This window comes from Pseudorasbora parva, chromosome 3, assembly GCF_024679245.1.
Source record: "Pseudorasbora parva isolate DD20220531a chromosome 3, ASM2467924v1, whole genome shotgun sequence".
NCBI classification, from domain to species: Eukaryota; Metazoa; Chordata; class Actinopteri; order Cypriniformes; family Gobionidae; genus Pseudorasbora; species Pseudorasbora parva.
The window spans coordinates 27,220,584-27,233,781 of NC_090174.1; the positions used below are offsets into that span (position 1 = coordinate 27,220,584).

At 38.4% G+C, this 13,198-nt stretch overlaps 1 protein-coding gene across 1 annotated transcript in view; it reads right to left on the minus strand.

The window, feature by feature from the left end:
* Positions 1-13,198, minus strand: part of sv2ca (synaptic vesicle glycoprotein 2Ca) — a 51,809-nt gene that overhangs the window by 32,910 nt on the left and 5,701 nt on the right. Inside the window, exon 2 of the mRNA XM_067438253.1 lies at positions 10,762-11,412. Within this exon, the coding sequence (XP_067294354.1) occupies positions 10,762-11,338 (577 nt within the window). The 5' untranslated portion in view covers positions 11,339-11,412. The remainder of the gene's footprint in view (positions 1-10,761; positions 11,413-13,198) is intronic.

The following is a 13,198-nucleotide window of genomic DNA, read 5'->3' on the forward strand; positions in this document are numbered from 1 at the left end:
AAATTGTACTGTACATACAGCAACAAACATAAATGGATCAAATAATGTCTGCATGCATTAACACAAAAGCCAATTTTCTTCACTAACACATGATAGCCTTTAGTAATGCCTGAAACTACTATGACAGAAAAGAAAATATCAAAGCACATGTGTCAGTAACATGACAGACAACTAGTTTAATCCACTGCAGTACTTTTCATTCATACACTACATATCAGCCAAACTTGCTCCCAAAATGAGATTACAAATCCTCAAAATTCACTACAGCAAAATAATGTGGTCAGCCATCTTAGGCCATTTATGCCAAGCATGTGTTTAAACATTACTGTACAACAACTGTACAATTTACAAAGATTGTCTTTATATTCTTTCAAATATTTGCTTGAAAGTCTTGTAAGATAGTTGTCTGGCTATCACCAGACCAAGCTCGATCTTTTAAGTCTGAAAATTAGTCTGGGGAGACTGCTCTGTATTTTCTACTGCACAAAAGGCATGATCAATGGGAATAGTTCAAATGGCTCTGTACACAACTGGATTGTCCTTCAACAAATCAGACCAACAATCTGAGTGACGTACTTTGCAGAGCGGATGGTAGTATGGCAAACCCATCCTTCTTTTTTAGGAATTGTACCAGGGCAAGGTTCTGCTCCCTTTTCAAAGAAAACTTGCTTTTGAAATCTTTAAAAACAGCAATGACAGCAACATCAACGGTTTGCTGCACTTTGCTGGATGCCATGTTGTATGTAAACAAAAAGCTGCCAGGTGGATAACAAGCCAGTTTGTGATTGGTCGCCGCAGATTTCAAACAGAAGCAGGATAGGAAAATATACAGTTTTCCAGCCTTTTCCAGGCTGGATTTACCCAGTCTAGTAATATAGTGCATGAGTTGTATGAATTACTGATGGTGTCTTTTTGTATTTACTGAAAGCATAATCAGCCTTCACTGTTTATTGTAGGAAAAACAAAAGTCCGAACATTCTGCTTAATTTCTCTATGTGGGTTTTGAGTGACTTGAGGAGGCACAGAATATTTACGTGTGAATTGTCTAGGTAATTAGGTTTAAAGATCAAATGTGGAATGTGGTGCTGTGCAATTGAAATTTTTATACTATGATAGCAAAGAGAAAAAGTCTTTGTGTTTGAATACTAGAGCTGCAGAAAGTTCACATTGGGACAGGCAACACCGCATTGTCTCTGCACTAAATTACCACTGCATCACTGTGCCTGCTGGAGAGCAGCCATTACCTTACTCACCGAGAGATATTCAGTGTTTAAGATGACTGAATTAGTCTGTCGTTAGTCAGCAGGCTCTGAATATAGTAGACATATACAAATAAATAAATATAATTTTAGCAAGGATGCATTATTGAAAGTGACAGTTAAGACTTTTACGTTGTTACAAAAGATGTATTTCATTATCATGGTTTACACAACAATATTAATCAGCACAACCATTTTCAACATTGATAATTATAAAAATGTTTACTTGAGCCAAGTAAACCAAATCAACGAATTAGTATGACTTCATGTGACACTGAAGACTAGAGTAATAATGCTGAACAATTCAGCTTTATATTACATTTTAAAGAATATAAAGAGAGAAAATAGTTATTTTAAATTGTAATAATATTTCACAGTATAATGATCATATAAATGTAACTTCAGGAAGTATAAGAGATCTTTTTGAAAAACATTAAAGGTGGGGTAAGTGCTTTCTGGTAACCGTTTGTTAATATTTCAAATCACCAAAATAAACACACCCATACCCCCAAAAAGGGTCTCGCCCCTATTTTGATAGCTCCACCCCACACAACCCGGGCAACGACTATGGCAGAATCTGTGTAACTAATCCAGGTCGAATATTCAAAGAAAAAGTCAACCCTTCTATCACAAAACACAAACCGTTTTCATGAACAACTCGATAGAACACAAGCCGACAGTCCAGCTAACGACATATTACAATTATGACAAGTTTAGAGTTATAGCGATCACAAAAACACAAACCGTTCTCATGAACAACTCGATAGTGCACAAGCTCGAGTCCAGCTAACAACATATTACAATTATGAAAAGATTAGAGTCATAGCGATCACAAAACACAAACAGTTCTCATGAACAACTCAGTTACATACTACAACAAAATTAGTATACAAGCTCGATAGTCCAGCTAAGGATATATTACAATTATGACTGGATGGGTAATATAGATGAAAAGAGGAAACAAATATTAGGAGTATAGTCTCTTACCTGCCGGACACATTTTGTGAGCTGACGCTTGAAACCTTGAAACACTGAGGGGATTTAGATGCTCCATACGGTGTGGAAATAAACGGGTCTTTATAATCGCTGAAGTGAGCCACAATACGGTCGCAAACGGACAAACAAGTGAACATGACACACGAGCATATTCAAGCAAAAGCCAGCATATTAGTTCTTTCTTGGCTAATGTCCGTCCTGTCTGACTCGTGTGTTTTGAATAATGTTGTGCAATGAGCCTCTCTTCTCACCGTAGACACGCCCCTTACCTACTGATTGGCTACAAGTTTGTTATTCTACTCGGCCCGAGTCCTTTTTCTAAAACGTCTTTGAAATAACACTTACCCGACCTTTAATGTGCACCTCTTATGGTTTTTCGAATATTCCCTTTCATGCAGCGCAATATAGCTGTTTTCTGCAGAGCTGTAAAGTTGAAAGTACACAATAAATAAAGTTATTGTCTCCCATAAGAAATAATTGTCACTTAACAGCCTATACTAGTTGTTTGCAAGATGGTTATACATCACTAGAAAATACATTTGGATAATGCCTGCCTATGTTTTACGTCATCTGCCCGCAAACTCCTTGACCAGCCCTTAAAGGTACCTTAGAATAAGTTGAAACAATATTTTAAATTGTTCCGATATCTACATATAAAGTATGTGACTTATTTAAGGGTTAAAATAGTCCAGATACGGTTTTACAGGTCCATTTACAACCCCAGAAATTGTCCGTATGGCTAAATTGTAATTATCTCCGACAAAAGGGATTGCAATATGTATCTACAGTAGTATTTTATAGATTTGTATGACAACACTGGCAGGAAATAATATTAACTTTGACACTTGTCATACTGATGTATACACTTGGAGTTTCCTATTGTTACTGTACTAGCATCTTGCGGTTGATCTAGACAAAGCACAGGGGATATTATCGTTAATGTTGTCTTACTAAGAAACTTTCAGTTTAATCAGAAATTGTCTAGACTGTTTTAACTATGCTTGTTTTTAATTTTTTATTCATCCATAGGGTATTCTTTTTTCTCATGCATTTGTTACCACTGTTTTAATTAATTTCTATGTAAAGCACTTTGAATTGCCATCGGGTATGAAATGTGCTATACAAATAAACTTGCCTTGCCTTGCCTAGACAGTCAATATGTGGATAAAATCCCTACTTACTGCTCGCGGGGATATAGTTTAAATTGCCACTTCTCCAGTATCAAACGATGAGTAAAACCTGCTATTGTCCAGGTTAGAAAAACTGGTGAAATGGGCCGAGCAAATGGACAACTTTTAATTAAATTGTCATGGTATCCGGTTAGCTCAACATACCTGTTGACAGTTTTGTTTAGTGGGAGGGTATGAAAAGTCCCTACGTCCCCTGCACAGACTGGAACATAACATCTATTTCCATGATCTGCCATTTTCACTTTCCTCGCGTGATGCATGCGCTGCCGTATACAAATGTTAGGGGCGTACATATTACTGATCCCCAGCGATGGCTTCACAGATGGCGTTATGTCGAGAATCGCCTGTTTATCTGTGGTTTTTTACATAAACCTATCTATACACAACTAGATTTACATATGAAGAAGGAAATGATGGTGTTTGAGACTTACTGTAGGTGATGTATGTACTGAACTCTTGTTATTCAGCTATGCCATGGTTAATTCAATTTTTCATTCTAGGGCACCTTTAAACATAATTTTACTGACGACTGCTTCTCAAATCTTTGAGTTCAATGTGGGATTCGCAAATGCTTGCTCTTGAAAATGGTTCAGTACCCAGTTTATTTGGACCAGCTTACTCCTCAGTATTGCAACCAGTAAGTATGAATAATTGTTGATGTATATATTTTCTATTAGGTGTTCAAAATATGTAGTTCCCTTTTGAAAACTGTTCACTCGTATTGCATCTTGCTAAATGTATATGGGAAAAAAAAAATTCTCTAAAATATGGAAGGCTTTGTTTTAAAACGCAGTGCAGCTGCACAGCCAACATAGTGCAGAGCTATAAGCCTGCTGATTGGCTGGGCTGTGGGTACTGCACAAACCTCTGACGAGGCAGCGTATCTGTGTGAACCAATCAAGGAACGTCCCGTCAAATAGAGAGTAGAGCCCACTAAAATGGACAGGGCTTCCGGCTATATAAGTGGCCCATTTCGCCATTAGATTCAGATTTATTCTCCTTTAGCAACAATTCACTTCTTCGCTGACTTCTCCTGCGAAGCCTTCTTGCCGTCAGAATAAGCCCAGACCGTGACGAATCTGCAGCAGCAGTTCAGCTGATGGCGTCCTCCTGTTCAGCTAGATCTGACTTTTCGTTAAAAGAACAAGCGTGGCATTGTACCAAATCCTGTGCCATGATGACTGTGGTACAAGCAAAGACCCTCTGCATCCCACTGATGAGCAAAGTGAGTGCATTCCCTGCCTGGGGAAACCCACGCAGAGTCTACACTTACAGAGAACAGCTTTTCTCATTGCGAGAACATGCCGCTCTCCTCTCTGCACTAGCGGATAAACTTTCTTTTCAGAGAGTGACTCCACATCTTGCCCTCTCGTTCTCAGGAACCTCATTTGGTGGTTCTGAAGAAGACCTCCACAATGACAATTTGGAAGTACTTGCACTGCAGGCACGAGTCCTATCTGTCTAAGTGGGTGTTGGCCTCTGGGGAGCCCAACCCACTAGGTACTCCTTCCGTGGACCCCAAACTTTGCCCCAGCCCATTGGACTAATTTTTACTCTAATGCCTCAGACTTTACTTACTTACTTTAGGCTGGATATCCGAGCAAAGTAATAATGGAACATACTTGGTTACTTACTTGGTTCCCTGAGAATAACGGGAACAAGTATTGTGAAGATGACTGTGCTATTGAGCGTCACGACTAGCGATCCTCACTTCAGTCAAATTAACCATGGTGAAATGGACTGCTTATATAGCCAGAAGCCCAGCCCATTTTTGCATGATCTGCTCTCTGTCGACAGGACATGCCTCAATTGGTTTGTGCAAATACAGAGAATTACAGTTTTTAGAGGAATTAAAGCAACATCTCATAAAGTACCTCAAAATTAGTTGTGCATCTATGATAAACGTCCTGCTCAGGTCATCCTAGCGATGAAGGTTCAGGCTGAATAACTTCCAATGTTTCATCATCGGATTCATCTGTTGTTTCCTTTGAGAATCATTGAAAATTGTGGTGATTTACAATTAATTAGAAAATGTAAGTGTTTTTTGACCTTTGATGCATGTAAACCTGTTGTAGGAGATCTCCAAAACAAAAGTATGAGCCTTTAAAATAGCATAATAGGGGAACTTAACTAACCCCAAACTTTTATACGTATTGCCTTTGAGAATGTCTGAGATGTAAAAGCATTTGAGCTTTTTTACATAAATTATATTTTATATAAATTACTTTTGGTCCTGGCTAAGGAGCAGCAAGTTCTTCAGCTGATGATTGTATCTGATCTCAAAGGCCAGTAGCTGTACTGACAGTCACGGTCGGCCACGTGTGATTATGTCTTAAAAGCCATTGACAGAGTATAAGGACAAAGAGAGAGAGGGAGCATGAAAGAGAGGGAAGCAGAGCATGCCACACAATTCCCTCAGGGCTCTCCAGATGAGTGCATAAGTAAAGAGAAAGCGGGATAAAAAAAGAAGGCTAGAAAGAAAGAGAGATGCTCAGACTTGATTAAACTGATAAAACACATAAGAATGTCAATTAATATGAATATCAATGACCCTGAACCAAGTCAAAGAGAAGTAGACTGATTAAATAATTGTCACATATATTGCTCTAATGTGTGTGTGTGTGTGTGTGTGTGTGTGTGTGGTGTTTGTGTGTGTGTGTGTGTGTGTGTGTGTGTGGTGTTTGTGTGTGTGTGTGTGTGTGTGTGTGTGTGTGTGTGTGTGTGTGTGTGTGTGTGTGTGTTAGAGTGCGGATCGGGCCGCATTTTTCTGTCCGAGCCCGACCCGCGTCCGACAGAGCAGTAACCGAACCCGACCCGAGCCAGACAGGCATTAAAATATTTAGTTCCGAGGCCCGACCCGAGCCCGACAGTTAAAATCTATTTTTTCCCCTCATATACTAATGACACGTACGTTTGTTTGTGTGGAAAGCCCGCTTTTATTAAGCAACTGTAGGAAGGCATTCTGAAATGTTTACAGACGAGCGCATCAGCGCGCACACGGGGCATCAAACGTTACACAGAGCCCAATCAAATAGCCAACTGAAATTAAATGAACAAAGGTCTGCTAAAAATGGCCCAAGCTAACAGAACAAAACATTAACGTAACACAATTGAAATGCTTATTGAAATGAAAGTCATCTTACCAATTTTCTCAAACTGTATGGTTCCTAAACTGCAACATGGGATCTATTTACATAATCTATCCATCAAAGTTTAGGCTAATCGAGGTTTTATGCAGAAAAAGGATTGCATCAACTGTGGATGGCTTCAAGGCTGTCCTGCTGCCAGCAGCGCTGAAGTTGCGCTCACTGGAATGACATGGATGCCGCGGGCAATATGCAGGCACGTGTTGCGCGTTGTTGTCACGGCGACATAAACAAATTTCCGCGTGCAGGAAGACGGATGTTAGGGTAATATTTTACATTTATTTTAATCACAAAAACAAACCATTGCATCAAGTTAAACAGGCCCATTGGCTACTTGCATAATAAGCAGTTTTAAATTTAAAAGGTTCAATGCCTTATAGCGCTGACGTGACCGAGCCCGACCCGAACCCGAACGTCATATCTAAATATCTGTCCGAACCCGGCCCGACCCGTCGGGTACCGTCGGAACCCGTCGGGCTCGGGTCGGGTATCCATCCTCTAGTGTGTGTGTGTATTTTTTTTTTGTGAGATATTATTATAATAAAAAAAATATATATTTTTAATGCAATTTATTTCTGTGATTGCATAACTGAGCTTTATTCAGGATTCTTTGATGAATAGGAACTTAGAAAGATCAGCACTCTTAAAAGATCAGTCATCGCTGTATTAGATATTAAAAGTATTGTAATGGGTTATCTTTGTCAGTTGGGTGGGTTTTGCAAGTGTTTTATGTTCTCTTTGTTTTGATTATCATGTGCACCTGTTATTCATTGACTGTGTTTTTAAACCCTAACTGTGTTTGAACTCACCCCTTACCCTCATCCTTACATTACTTCAATAATATAGTCCAATTGAAGGAGTGAATGAACACGAGAGAGTGAATTTGGACACACGAAAGGGCTGCAACTTTTGCAAAGTTTGTGCTTGCTGTTTAATAATAATTTGAAACTAAGCAGCTCCAGTGGGGAGTTGTAACACACAGGGTTTAAAACTTTCCACACATTACGAAACTTTGTATATTTACTAGTTGCCATATCAACATTATTTAGATAAAAAAAATTGCGGCAAAATTTAAAAAATCTATTTTTTATCAATTTTTCTATTTATTTAACCATAGCAAGTTAATTTTTAATCAGTTTATTTTTTAAATAAGGCAAATATGATATTATTTTAATCTTATATGTTATTTAACAGTTGAAATTGTTCTTTAATGCTGATCTAACAGCAAAAGACACGAGCCGCGGTTTAAATCTCAGTTGTGCAGATGGGGTGTGTTGTCCCACTGAGTTACAATGAGCCCCTATTAGAACTACGCTATTATATTCTATACTTTTATGAATAATTTTGAGAAACCATAAGAAAAGGGTGAATAATGACTGAGAGTCAATGTTCAGAAATTATTCGTTATTATTATGTTTTTAAGGCTGTATAGCTGTATTTAGTGATGTGTTTGTTGTAAAAATTTGTTTAGTTAATTAGATCATTTAATTAATTAGATCATGCCATAAGGTCATGTTACCAACTATAGGGCATGTTGTCACATTTTGCTTCCATTCTTTCAGGGTAAATCAAGAAAAAAGTATACACTGTATTAATGAACCAAAACCACATATTTGTACTAGATGTGTGAAACTAATGTGGGAAAAAATAAATGCTCTGAACCCCAAGTGGATTTTATCTTGATTTAAAAGATTTATCTTGATCTCTGTCATAGAAACTATGTATAAATCAACTTTAATTAAAAAATTTAATAATCAATTAAAAATAAATGTATACCTGTATGATATTACGCTGTAGCCACATTGGACCAGTGGTTTGGAAAATGGATGGATGATTCAGCTGCCGGCAACATCTTCTGCCAAGACGTGGGAATTAATTGGGCACTAACCTCACAGTGAATTATGGGTATTCTCTAGCCGTTAAGTGTACATCATTTGTACACTTGTTTTTGCAGTGCATTATGGGATTAAATGAGTGCACTCAATAACGTTTACTATGGTTTCGGACACCACTTGGCTGTCCATTCAAATAGTGCCCTATTTAAAGGGGTGGTTGACTGCCCCTTTTTACAAGATGTAAAATAAATCTCTGATGTCCCCAGAGTGTGTATGTGACGTTTTAGCTCAAAATACCCCACAGATCATTTTTATAGCATGTTAAAAATTGTCACTTTTCGAGGGTGAGTAAAAACAAGCCGTTTTCGTTTGTCACTTTAAATGCAAATGCACTGCTGCTCATTGTGCAGAGCTTCAAGAACTCCAGTTAGCAGCTCTGGTTACCTTATGGACACATTCAGTGAAACTGTTCAGCCTTTTATGTTCAGACCGGGCTTGGAGAATGATGGAAAGACTCAAGAAGAAGTGACAACATGTAGAATGCAACAAGACATTTCTAAATGGTTAGTTGATGAATTTATGTAGCTGATGAACAATAGTGAACAATAGCAGGCTTCACTCAGCGTCTGATACTGGAGAAGCGGCAATTCAAACTATATCAGTAAGCAGTAAGTAGTAATTTCATCCACTTATTGACTGTCTAAACGATTTCTGATTAAAATAGAAGTTTCTTAGTGAGACAACATTAACGATAATATCCGCAATCCTATTTTTGCCCGCACTAACGTTACTCAGTTCACTGTTTAGAGTTTGTAACGTTTTAAAATGCTAAAAACAAATTTGTGACTGCTGACGATATGAGTTAACGTGTAAGTTAATGTTATATGCTAGTTCACATGTAGGCTGAAGTTATAGTATTGACGTTACGTTTTGCAGCTCTTACTGAAAAATAAAGACTAAACTTACCCCTCAAAAGCATCCATTTCCAATCTCAAAACAATTGGTTGTTAGTCAAAATCTGTATCTTCGTCAGAAACAGGATCAAACATAAGTTTGAATGCATAATTTCTCCATGATTGACAGTATACGGTAGATGTCTTTCCGTCACTGAGCTGCGCAATGAAACAGCCAATCAGAGCCGAACTCTACATTAATATTCATGACTCTTCCAAATAAGGCAAAAACAGACCATTACATCCTAGGGACAATTTCTGGGGTTGTAAATGGACCTGTAAAACTATATCTGGACTATTTTAACCCTTAAATAAGTCACATACCTTATGTAGATATCAGAGAACAATTAAAAATATTGTTTCAACTTATTCTAGGGCACCTTTAATGAAAAACAGAACAGTACAATGACAAGCTTGCTTAAATGGGCGCTTTTACATTTTGCTTTGAAACTGATCTGATCTTCCGCCGTATATTTTCAGCTTCTCACTCGTGATAAATGAAATCTGACTCCTGCCACTGTGCTCAGTTCAGTTTTTAATTGTAGCGTCTGTTCTCTAACTGAACAAAATTATTTTTATTACTATAAAACAACCCAAACTATATTGATACATATGACTGTTTATGATTTCATACCGCTATATCTATAACGAAAAAACAAGTCTTAACATCATATGCTGGAATATAAGTCAGTAAAATCACAGGCTTTGCTTATCCTGTGCGAATGTGCCATGCAAAATTCAGATGTGGAGTAGTAATTTCTAAATCACAGAGGTCCCTAGATAATACTTATCCCATGCGAATAGGGCTTAAGTCAAGTCTGTTTAAGTCAAGTCTGTTTAAGTGAGGTCTGCGGAAGTCAAGTCTCTAGTTATTGCTTTGGATTTTGGAATAAATACTGCACTTGGGTTCTCACAACCTCGCCTCCCAGTGGATTTCATTACAGATAGTGTCAGAAATACATGTATATTGATATTTATTTGCATTTATATTATTATTTGTTTTTAGGTCATATAAATATAGAAAAGAAGTAGTCAACAAAGAAGTAAAAGTAGTAAAAGGAGATAAGAACCACTTTGAACTAACAGAATACAGAGATATAATAAATTCTAGTTTTACATTTTTACAAATCTACGTATTTATTGGCTTATTGTTTACCTCTATAAAGGTCACCTATACCGTGAACAGGTGTGCGTGGTACTGGCAAAGGTCACCATAATAGGGGACTGGTACTGACCAAGGTCATCATTGGTTTGATTCCCAGGGAATGTATGAACTAATAGAATGTATACCTTGCCAGCAACGTGCGTCGTTTTGAATAAAAGCATCTGCCAAATGCATATAGTGTATCAATGTATATTTGTTGTCATTCCCTGTTTCTTACCTAGCCATCCAGAGCTCGAGCCAGGCACACACATATCCGTCTCAGCACTAGGGAGAACGAAGCCCACCACAAAGACCTCCACACCATCGGACATGAGGGCCAGCCCCAGCGTGAAGAACAGCTGCCACTGAAACCTGCCATGTCCACACTCCTGTATGATGAGCTCGTACTGCTGGGCCAATTCCTCCTCGTCCGCCTGCCTCTCATTCTCCAGCTCCCGCCGGTCCTTCAGGCCATCCGCCAGCAGCTGTCCCAAAGCCACCTGTCCATCTCTGGGCTTTGTATCCGAGGGGATCCCCTGGTACTCCCCTTCATATATCTCATCCTCATCATCGTGACCCTCAGTGGCGTCGCTGGATCCCTCTTCATCATTGGCATTGTGGCCTGTGTAGTTCCCCTCCGGCTGGCTGTTGTAGTCGTCATCTTCGTCCTGGAAGCGGTGGTAGGCGCGACTGTCATTTGAGGCGCGGTCCACAACTTTGTTGACTTTCTTAGCGGCTTGTCGTTTGGCCTCCTTAGCAATATCTCTGGCCCCCTTCATGAGGGAAGATGCGTCTTGTTGAGCTGTATCATCCATGATCAGACAGTGGAAGGGAAGAGGTCTGCAGTCAGCACAGAAGAAGAGCTTTTGCCTTTATGGCTTTCATGAGTCTGGGAGAAACACAGGTTCAAAGTTATACTGTGAGTACTAAAGTTTTGGCCTTCATAGTTCATAAATAATCAATGTTTGCAAAAGAATACAAGAATTCAAGTACTTATACTTCCCCAAACCCTATCTGGGTCTGATAGATAGATGGCCTTTTATAAATGGGAGTACAAGCTGAAAGGGAGTATACAAAGCTTGATTTTTGAAGGATTATGTGACACAAATGGAGTAAATGCAGCTGACAATTCAGCTTTGCCATCACAAGATTAAATTAGATTTTAAAATAATTTTAAATAGAACACATTTATTTTTAAATAATATTTCACAATACTACTGTATTTTAAATAAAATAAATGCAGCCTTGGCGGGCATAAGATACTTTTTTCATAAAACAATCTTACCGACCCTGTTACATGTTATTTATATACAAAGTGTTGTGAACTGGGTTTTTTAATTTTTTTATACTGTTGTCTGAGGTCAACTAATGACGTTTGTGTGGTTTTAACGTTCAAAAACATCATAACTAAGTAAAACGTTATTTTCTACACTGGTTTTAATGCTCTCTCCTAAACGGTGTGTTTTGATGGGCACTGGAGACTTAGAAATAAACGTCCATGGCTAGGATTGGATAAGATTAGCATATTTAATGAGCTTAAGCTCCTGTCAGTTCACATGAGGGAGGGATTTTATTGAAAGCGGCAACCAGAATGATTCTCTCGATCACAGGGCTCGTAAACGTCTTTATCAAACAAACAATAATTTATTTTTTATCCACCCATGACTGATTGGAATATTATTTTGGATTAGTTGGCCCGCCCGATCGGTGGATATAAGTGTGAACCGTTTGCGCACATGAACAACGCAGATAAAGAAAGGACTATTATTTCACTATCTGAGATTCACCGGCCTACCGACAGACTTACGTTTTGGTAGCCCGTCTGGAAAACACATTGCCCCGGGACATAGCCCATACATGTCCCGAGTCTGATCCTGATTTACAATGAACAAACAAATAAGGGATTCTCCAGCCTGTGACAGCATGCTAAAGGTATGTTCGGTTAGACAAAATGATCTATAACAAAGCAATACTATTACATATAAAACACATTTTACTCACATAAGTATGTTGCACCATTCCTGTCAGATCCAATATTGAAGGCACATCATTGTGTTTTAATCTCAATATATGGTTGCAAATTCAGCATCAACCTGAGACTTGTTTACAAACAATTCTGCAGTTAAATGAAGTGAACATGTCTTCCCTACGTGAGCTGGAACTTAAAAATAAAGTTCAACAACACATTCCTAATATTAGGATCCGAAGGAAGCTTATGCAGCATCTGTGTTCTTCCACAACCAGGAAAAGTGCAATATCTTGCCATTTTCTTTGGCATGTTTATTGCTTTTGGCTTTCGCAATCCGAATAGCTCCATGAGTCTGTGGGCGGGGCTACTGAATTAGATGTGCTTATTATTCTGTAGAGGCAGTGTTTCGTCTCACGATGACGTCAGGATGAGGCACAGTCTGAGATTGATCGTTTTCTGGACCTGGTTACTATAAAAGCTTTTCTTTGACTAACATGGAAGTTGATAACATTACTACTGTATACTGTTTAAATATTAGTTTTAAATATACAATGTACAAAGTATGCATCCATTTTTTTTCCAGCAGCAAACTTTAAAACAGGAGTACTTTACTCTGCTCCTTTAGTTCTACTTTTGCACAAACCCATGTACATTTTCACTTGTCCTGAGACCTGATTTATAGCTAATGTCAAATTCTACAAGAGTA